This window comes from Vigna unguiculata, chromosome 2 (assembly GCF_037176805.1).
Source record: "Vigna unguiculata cultivar grain cowpea cultivar isolate G323 ecotype 2 chromosome 2, ASM3717680v1, whole genome shotgun sequence".
NCBI classification, from domain to species: domain Eukaryota; kingdom Viridiplantae; phylum Streptophyta; class Magnoliopsida; order Fabales; family Fabaceae; genus Vigna; species Vigna unguiculata.
Window position 1 is genome coordinate 26,610,420 of NC_140793.1, and position 10,255 is coordinate 26,620,674.

At 31.6% G+C, this 10,255-nt stretch overlaps 2 protein-coding genes across 2 annotated transcripts; one reads left to right on the forward strand and one right to left on the reverse strand.

Annotated features, from left to right (window-relative positions):
* Positions 1–1,357: 1,357 nt before the first annotated feature.
* Positions 1,358–5,398, forward strand: LOC114169370 (uncharacterized). Its single transcript, XM_028054512.2, has 9 exons — positions 1,358–1,642; positions 2,003–2,338; positions 2,553–2,586; positions 2,809–3,036; positions 4,020–4,109; positions 4,336–4,401; positions 4,492–4,583; positions 4,665–4,712; positions 4,968–5,398. The coding sequence occupies exons 2-9, from the start codon at positions 2,010–2,012 to the stop codon at positions 5,083–5,085; spliced, it is 1,005 nt and encodes a 334-aa protein (XP_027910313.2). The 5' UTR covers positions 1,358–1,642; positions 2,003–2,009; the 3' UTR covers positions 5,086–5,398.
* Positions 5,399–6,351: 953 nt separating this feature from the next.
* LOC114168665 (uncharacterized) lies at positions 6,352–9,495 on the reverse strand. Its single transcript, XM_028053569.2, has 6 exons — positions 9,134–9,495; positions 8,971–9,053; positions 7,974–8,060; positions 7,582–7,730; positions 7,237–7,368; positions 6,352–6,881 (listed from the first exon to the last, which is right to left on the reverse strand). The coding sequence occupies exons 1-6, from the start codon at positions 9,270–9,272 to the stop codon at positions 6,692–6,694; spliced, it is 780 nt and encodes a 259-aa protein (XP_027909370.2). The 5' UTR covers positions 9,273–9,495; the 3' UTR covers positions 6,352–6,691.
* Between the last annotated feature and the right edge of the window lie 760 nt (positions 9,496–10,255).

The following is a 10,255-nucleotide window of genomic DNA, read 5'->3' on the forward strand; positions in this document are numbered from 1 at the left end:
CTTGTTGACTTGGCTTAACTTGTTGATCCTTGACCTTGGAAGTTTGCTTTGTAGGTCAAGTTTGGATCAACGGGAGATAATACTATTTTAAGTAAAAAAGAGTCTTAGCTTTAAAATCACACACACCTAACGACTATCTTGGAGAGTATTATGATGCAAGGTTGACCTTCTTCTTCTTTGGAAGGTCAAAAGCACTCTATAAACTCCAAAATGAAGATGTGTATTTATTGTTATAATGAAGAAAGATAACCACTCAAATAAACATAGAAATAAAAGAAGAAGAAAATAATTGAAGGACTCTTTAAGTTTTATATAAAACATTATAGAATAACTATTATCATTACCATAATTACTCGTAATTATATTATAAATGATAAAATAGGTGAATTAATCGTAGACACAAAAGAAATATATATTTTTTATATAGTTATATAGATTACAGATATTAATAAAAGAAATTTTTGAGTAGACATAAATATTTATTATTTTTATCTTTTAAGCGGTTATTTATTTAAATTTAATTATTTTTCTAAATTAAAATAGTTATCTTATAATTTTATGTTTAAATAATTATTTATCTATATTTATGTTTTTTAAAATTAAATTAATTATATACAATAAAAAAATATAACTGATAACAGGAAAAAAAGGAAATATTTAGTTTTGTTAAATGTGTTTGTATTTTATGCTACTTTTTATTTATATTTTATTATAAATTGTGTGTTATAATTTAAAATATTATTAAAATTAAAACAAGTAAATGATTGTCAGTGACAAATCAAGAGTAACTAAAAAAGTTGATATTCTATCTTTTTATAAACCCTAAAGTTATTATGAAATAAATATATCGAAAACAGATTTTTTTAGTTTTTATTTAGTTAAAGAAGAAGTCCCACCACCACTCCTTCCTTTCCGTCTGCTCTTGATAAGATGGTTTCTATGTCAATCGTTTACATTCATAAATTATATTTTAGCTTAAAATATTTTTCTTATTTATTTCCTAGTAAAAATACTTTTTATCTAAAATTTTAAATTTAAATAAGGTTTACATTTTCAAAATAATTGATATTTTCAATTTTAAAACACATATTTAATATCTTTTATTAGTTCAAAACGTAAAATTTATCTTATTCTGTTTATTTACGTGAAAAAAATAATATCTTTTACCTGAAAAAAACGTAAACACATTAAGATTTTGTTTTTCATTTAACAAACCAAACATTTTTTTTTTCAACAGAACACACAAAAGTCAACAAAAAGTAACTAACCTTAAATAAATAAATAAATATATGCAGCACAGAGAGGTGGGAAATTTATCTATAAATATAATACTTTCATTGCATTGTAAAGAACAGAGGAAAAAGCTTCTCCGGTGAATCTTGGTTGATCCCAAACCTGCGAACTGGGATCAGCCACTTGCGAAGCAAAATCAATTGATTGAATACCTTTCTCACTGTTAATCATTTGATAACATCACTTCAATTTGTTGGTTCATTAAATCACTCTTAACATATCTTCTTCTTCTTCTTCTTCACTTTCTGATACGTACCCATATAGAAGGAAGAAACAAAGCATCTTCTTTCAGAAATTCTTTCAGAAATCAGTCCTCTGCCGCCTTTAATTTTACTTCTCAATTTTCTCTGTGAGTACTTCTACTCTTTGCTTATTTATTTATCCATTCTTCTGTGTCTTTTCAGTTGGGAATCAGTAATCTGTTTTTCTATCTTCAGTTTGATAAAGTATCAAACTTTTTGGATTTTCGTGAAAATTTTCAACTAAGGAATCTGTGTATTGGCTTAGGTTATGGGAGGGGTTTTCAATTTAATCTCTGTTTCGTGAAATTGACTTGAACTCTTCTCGATAAGGATAATCTTGGCAGAATATTGTTTTGCTAATCACTCGTGTATCCAATCTTAACTGGGCGCATACAAAATCATGAAATTGGAGGAACTTATTTAGCAAAGGAAATATAAGTAACTGACCACTTTCTTATTATTAACAGATCCACTATGGCACTGCCGCCAGACACTACTCTCTTAAGTTATTGGTTGAATTGGAGGTTCTTCTTATGTGCACTCTTTATTTTAATGGCTATGGGTCTAGCATCATTTTTGATATGGAAGTACGAAGAATGCAGTAAACCAAGGAATGGGAGAAGAGAAAGACAGAGGGAAACAGCTGGAACTCTTTACCAGGATGAAACATGGAATACATGCCTTAAAGGGATTCATCCTGCTTGGTTGCTTGCTTATAGGATATTTTCTTTTGTTGTGCTTTTGTCTTTGCTCACTACCAATGTGGTTGCTGATGGAGGTGGCATATTTTACTTCTACACTCAGTAAGATTACATTCACATATCCTATATCTATTCTAGTCTTGATGCAACTATAGCGATGATATGAGCTAAATAAGTTATGAACAAACTTACTTGAAATTTATATTTAATTTGCACTTGTTGTTTTATTGCTACCTCAACAGCAAGCTAGACACTTAAGCTTCCTTCTTGATTAGTTGGTTAGAAATATGCTGATTACTTCTTTTTTGTTTAACAGGTGGACGTTTACTTTGGTCACCATTTACTTTGGGGTAACCCTTATCATCTCTTACTCATCTGATATTATAATAAAATTGCATTTTCTTTTGGTTTTAGGGTGGAACTTGTTCTAGTTGGGTTATAATACATTTTGTAGGTTAAAGGTTTATATGCACCTTAGGAGAAAAATTTGAATCTGTCAGTTAACTTTTCTTTTCTCTTGTTTTCATTTCATTCCTTCTCCAAGTGACTTCTGCTCTCAATTTGACTTTCAGTATGGATCTTGTGTCTCCATATATGGATGTTTCTATAAACACAAAACAATTGATGGCAACACAGTCAATCAGGAACAGTTGGATACTGAACAAGGCACTTATGTGGCTCCTACACTCGATGGTACTCCAGAATTACCTAACCTGTATAAGAATTCCAATACCAATCGGGAGCCTCACGCTCGGCATATTGCTCGTGTATGGGGTTATATTTTTCAAATAATTTTTCAGGTAATCTTTTTTTTTTTTTCTGGATTTTATTGGAGTATATATTTTTGTGCCTTACATGATTTTAACTAATGTAGTGATGTATTTTAACAATTGCAAATTGACATTTAATCAGATTTTTTGTTAATTAGGACATGAAATGCAACTGAGAATTTTCAAAGGAATTAGTTTTGTGAAAAAGAAAGTATGATTGGAGATGGCAGCCTTAAACCAGACATAAGATATGTGAATTTGAAAAGTTATCAGGCTTATTAGGAAAATTTTATCTGTTTGAGATGGAGAAAGCATGGGTTGCCGAACAACATTTTTGAACTGGATTTTCCAAAGACCCAAATAGAATTTTTCCAAAATTAATCATGACACTGTCAAACATTTGATCATAGTCTATAGAGTCTTTTGAGAAACTTATTTTATTGGCATTTTATGTAGTCACCATCCTCTATCTGCATGTACCGTCTCTACCAAACATTTTTAGGGTGTTTCACCAACTAAAACTTATTATGGGACAGAATTGTTTGTATACACCCTCTTTGTGTTGTTTTGCTAAATTTGTTTTACAGATTGAGCATCCTTAGAGAATTGTTTTTCCTGTCCTCTTAGTTGCTCTTTCCCCCTTTTCTTTCGTAGTAAGCTATCCTTACCCAGATAGCTAATTAATCAATTAAATTCTAGTTTGAAAGTCCCAGTTACCTATTTGATTCTTAGAGAACAGTGTTAAAAGATGTATTAAAATATAAATTTGCAGATAAAGGCTTCCACAACGATCATAAGTTTGTAAAAGCCCGTGATGCAATCTCTCTGTCAAACTTGTGTTTTTTATAATGTCCTCGTGTTCACCTCGCTCTTTTTCTGCTACTTGATTAAACACTATTGCATGCTGTAAAAAAAGTTAAACACTTGCATGTTTATTATCATTGTCTTATTAACTGGTTGAACTCAGGAGGCAATCTACTGATTTATTTTCATTTTCTTTTTAAAATATATAGACTTGTGGAGGCGCTGTGGTGCTCACCGACATTGTATTCTGGCTAGTCCTTTATCCATCTATGACAAAAAAAGATTTCCGTCTGGAATTTGTGAGTATTATTGATCTTGTCCCTGGTCTGCCATTTATCTTTTGGTGAAGAAAATTATACTTAATGTACTAATAAAGGTTTTGGAGAATGTTTGGCCTTTCCTTTCTAGTTTCATTTTTGAATGTGTAAATTGTTCACTTTTGGTTCTAATAGAACAGGCTGGTCCTCTGCTACTCAGAACATATTTTCATAATGAATCCTAATGCTTGCACTTCTCAATTTGCAGATGGATGTTTGCCTACACTCTCTAAACGCTGTATTCCTCCTCGGTGAAGCATTATTGAATTGCATGGTGATTTTTTATTGTGTTTTATCTGTTAGCTAATGTCATTTCTCATTACATACGTACTTCAAATTTACGTCTACTTCTTAACACATGCAGAGATTTCCAGTGTTTCGATTTGCATATTTTGTTCTGTGGACGGCTATGTTTGTGCTTTTTCAGTGGATCATCCATGCCTGTGTTTCCTTATGGTAAAAACAAGTATCCCATTTTCTGATTTTTGCTTTTCACTTGGCCCAATTCTGTTCATAATTTTCTATCCGTTGTTCCAGGTGGCCTTATCCTTTCCTTGATTTGTCATCCCCATATGCAGCCTTATGGTATGTTCTCAATTTCAGTGCATCATCACAACTCAAACAGAATCTGTAAAATTAAAATTTAACTTCAACACTATTTGACATAAGATTTCCCCTTCAAATATGACAATCTTAAACTGCAAGCAAGGAGCAATTTATCATGTATCAACATTGCATGTTTATCTTACATGTTACCAAATGCAGCACTAGGAAATGAAATTAATTTAGGCATTCAGATGATGATATGATATTTATCTGGCTCTCTTGTGGTGCTTTTAGGTACACAGGTGTGGGTGTAATGCACATTCCATGCTTTGCAGTCTTTGCTTTGATAGTGAAGTTGAAACACTTGTGGTTGTCAAAATTGTTTCCTGGTTCCTGCCAGTTTGTACGGTGATTTTTTTATTTTTTTTATCATTATTTGTTAGTATTTGTACGATGATACATTCATGAACAGTCATCGGAGTAGAGCTGCCTTAAACATGGCTAAAGCATATTTTAACTTAGAAGATTAGATTAAAACACCACCTTCCTCCAAAAGTGTTAGGATTTGTGCGGCATGTGGTTGTTATTTGCTACTTCAGATTGAAGAAGACATGGAACTTCTCTGCTCTGCTCTAACCATGTTTGTGATATCTTCCATCCGAGATAAACATTTCACAGTATACTCCTACATTGATCAAATCAATCCCAGTAAAATGTTACAAAAAGTGTTCTTTTAGTATTCAGTATGGATATGAATTGCTTCTGCGCTGTTATGCCAATATGATTCTTCAGAGAAAGTACACGAGTTAAATTTTCAATGGATTTTGTTAATTAATTAATAAGAAATTGTAATAAAGATGGTTTGTTTTTAAAGTAGTTGTTATAAAAAATAATAAATTTATATGATATTTTGTGATTAGATGACAGAGTAAAATTACAAGTATTTTCTAATTACGTTTTCCTTGAACATCAACTATACTTGCACTTTCGATTATCACCCTAATTTTTTGGAATAACAGAGTGAACATATTTCCTTTGTTTCGTTATTTTTGAAAGTGCTTTGTATTAAGTCCACGTATTAAAGTAAATCTGGGTAATTTACTTAGGAAAAAGCTTCAAATTGTAGTAATAAGCAAGTCTAATATAAACTCTGTTTAATCTAATAAATCTGCAAACTATGCTGTTTCCTTAGTTTTTAAATTGAAAATTGATTGTTTTGTTTTGTCTGCTGGTTATGTTCTCCCAAGAAAATGAGTCAGCATAATTTGCAGTAACTCGACAACTAAATAGCAAATCCTGAATAGAAGACGGGTTGTTTGTCGTATTGTAATCAGAAAAAAGAAAGAGAAAACAACAAATGTGAGTGCCAATATATTAGTATCCCATAGCAAACCGATGATTGAATATAAATAATGATTCTCGCACAACAATTAAAATTACTTACTCTCTTCATTTGGGATTTCGGGGCCCTACCACATCCTTATGCACGTGTTTTCATCAACAGAAATTAATCACTTAATCATTCAACTACTTACCCATAATTAAATGAGCAGCAGTTAGATGATTGCATCATTGGGATAATGAAATGTCTGGAGTTGCACTTTTCCCGTATGACGACCTAGTAACTTTTCTTGGTTATGTCACCCAACGTAAAGTAAAAGTCACCAAAGGAGAAAAATAGCCAAAAGGATATGAAATAAAGTTGAGGACATGGGGTCCCAAAGCCTCTGAAGCAGAGGCAGAGAACAGTAAAAAGTAAATGAGTAAATGAGGTAAATACAAGTACCGATACAATTAAACGAAAAATTGTAATCCGATCAATGTACCAGAACTAACAATGAAATAAATCCTCATTGATTCCTACTCTAACCAAACACCCAAACCCCACCCCAAAATCCCTTTTCTTTTAAGCCTCTACTCGTCCAGACAGCACTTCGAATGAGTACAACCAAGATAAACAACACTACTCCATTCACTAACTCAACAAAAATCCGTGAGCTTTAAACACAATATCTAGCTTATTGCTTTACATGTTCTCTGATAAACTCCTCCAGCTGAGATATTTCCCCAGTTAAACCAGAAGCATCTGCAGCTGTTACTTTGTTAGAGCACTGGGTAAAAGAAAATGGCTCACCCGGTACCCCCAGGGTGAACTCATTTGCAACGTCAGCATCTGATATCGCACTTCTTGATGCCCGCAATTTGTCTCTGGAAAATAATGATATGAAGAGTCAACAATAGAATTGACAGCGAAATCATGGAAACAATCAGGTTATCATATATTAAAAACAAATAACAATGCACATTTTCAAAATCCAAACAAACCGATCAGTATGTGAATGAAACTTCAAATATTAGAGTAATTAAAAGGAAATACAAGATACTTCTTCAATATGAACCAATCAATAACAATAACAGCATTGACATATGAATGTGTATATGTTCCATCCAACACAGAGAGAGCGCATAAATATTATCAACTGGACAATAAAACGAAATCATGGAGTAGTTTCTGATTGATAAAGTGAACTGAAATAAAAATATATGGAACTTGAAGGCATACATTTCCTTCTCCATCTGTCTTCGGATAAACTCTTTTGTATGAGCAGTGACTTTGTCTGTTTTGTTGCAGAGAATAAGCACTGGAATCTTCTTCCTCACAACACTTCCTTTAGTCAATAGATCATACAGATACCTATAAATAAAAAGACAATGTTAGTATCCTTGTATCTGACTTGCTGACATCTTCCTTAGGAGTGGTAGAAAATGATAAGTTATTTTATATCATAATGCTAAAATATGTTGAGTACGTCGATGCTAGATAAAACTTGCTTCTTGCTAATATTGACAAAATATGCTAGATAAAATAAAGATGATAATCTAGCAACTAAATGGGGGAAGGAATTACTCTGAAGCAGCTCGACAGTTCGGTAAAAAGTCCAAAGCGTCAACCACAAAAACTATCCCAGCTGCTTGAGGCAAGTACTCATCCAGTTTGGGTCGGAGCCGAGAATGGCCGGGAACATCAACAATATGAACAGGTTTTATCTTGCCCTTCTGTCAAAATAAAAAGGAAAATATGACACTATTTGTTCTATTCTATTGTCCGATTCCACAATCAACAGACAAACATAAGATATGACAAATAAAATTTAAGCTACAACTGCATCTCGAACAAGTTTCTTTGAACAACAAATGGTAAATATCGATGAGAAGCAAAATCTATTGTATATTCAAAAACCGGCTTAACTTTGTAATTTTAAGCAAGTATTCAAATATTGTAGGAAGCTAAAATGTTACCCTTGTTTTCTCATTGTGAAGAATAAAAGTATCTTCATTAGGCTCCATTGATGTAACGGTACCCTCATGAGTAGAGCCATCCCTAAGCTGCAGTAGGCATGAAATGTGAGTCAAGAACATGATGTTAATTTGGAAAATGTCAATACAAAGAAAAGTAATGCCTGATATCACTTTCCAAGGAGTCTGATTATATCCCAAATCTACTGCTAATGTTACAAAAACAATTTGATTTTGGACAATTCTTGCATGAATACAACAATTATAGGCACAAAAAAAAAAAGAAACTCAAGATGCATCGAAATAACAATAAGAAAACACAAAATGTGGTTCAAATCTGTGCTGAAAACTTTTAAATGTTATCATGAACTTTTTTATTTTGACCCTAGACAATGTCCTCATACAAGCTCCATTGGTCATAATTAATTACAACTGTTTCCTTTAATGCATTTTCATATTCATTGTTATAATTCACAACAAACAATCAAGGCACCAGGCTATATACATTTCAAAAACTTGCGAACAATGACATAACCTGACTCTGAGTCCTTCCTAAAGGGTAAAACCTAAGAAAACAAAATTATATCAGTTTTCAGATAAACAGAAAGAAACCAAACCACACGGATTAATCCCTTAAGGTACTGAGATACATCTAAGGATCTGACCTCTTTCAATTGTCCCAACAAATATTTTTCATACACACAAACTTGAAAGATCCTAACCACATACTTAAATGACAAGGCTATCTACCAACCATCTCACACCATGTTGGTATCATTACTAAAATTTCAAACTGTGATGAAGGCACTGGACTACATTTGAAAAACATGTCACAATGACCTAATATAGCCCTTAGTTCCTCTTCACCACGAGCAAAAGCGAATTTTATTTTCTAATTTTCAGAATAACCAAACCAACCCTAGCCACAAACTAAACTAGACTAATTCGAGGATTAAAATCAGAAGCAATGAACTCAATAATTGTGATTTGTAGCAAATACCTGATAGAAAAGAACAGTTTTTCCACTCCCACTGAGCCCTGTCAACACAACGGTGTTTGACTTGGACCGCTTGAACAAACGTACTACAAACAGAAATCAATAATGAACAACGTGAAACCAATAAACGATTAGAAGAGTAAGAATTAAAAAACAACGTATTTACCAGAGAGAAGAAGCAGCGTTGTGAAAATCGCGATGGCAGCAGCAACGTAGAGCTGATTTGGGGGAACCTCGCGAAGACGATCCATGGCCAGATGCGACAAGTGAGAAAGTTGTTCCTTCCACTGCTCCAACTCTTCCATTGGGAACTCGAGTTTTTGGCGTTCGTTTCAGTGTTGCGCTAGATATTCTCCACAAAGATAAATAAGCTCAATAAAACTCCCGATTCTCAGATAAGAAGATGCAGAGACAAGTTTTACCGCCGTAGACGGCGGTTTTCGACAGCGCTCTGAATTTTCCGATTTGCAGATCTGGCGTGTCGAGTGTCGAGCAGGAATTCTTATGAGTATGATTCCAAAGGACAGCGCGTACGTTTCAATTTACAGTAATTTTGTGTTGTATAAAGGATTTTCCTATTTTATTTCATTATTGATAATACATTAAATTATAACTAATAAAAATGAAAATATCTTCTATACATGTATTTATACTTATCTATAAAAAAATAAATTATTGTTTTATTTATTTTATTTATTTTATTTTATCCTTTTATTGGTCGTTTAATAAATTTATTTTATGACCCATTTATTTTACTGTATTGACAAATTTCTAAAACTTATTTTTTTAATCATTTAATACTATTTATATCTATTTTATTACAACATATTTATGAAAAAAATCATTCCTTTATTTTATTTTTATCCTTTCATTTTATTCTAATTAATTAGTCATTTATTAAATTATTAAAAAATATTTATTTCTTTTATTTTTAAACTAATTAGTCTAAATACTTTTAATTTTTAATTTTATTATTTTATAACTTCTAATTAATTGATTATTTAATAAATTAATAAAGAATATTGATTATAAATTTATTTCTAATATTACAGGTTTTTATATTCCAAAATAATAATCTACTCATATAAATAACATAAATCTGTTATTTGTTTTGATTATTTATTTATTTATATATAATCTCATTCATAACTTACTTTTAGTGGTATTTAAAGCTGAACTATTATTTTGTCGATCCATATAATTCATCATTAAAAAAAATATAGAATATCTTATGCCAAATTCTTTTAAATAGTGAATTAAAAATATGCACTTTAATCCAATTGCATTC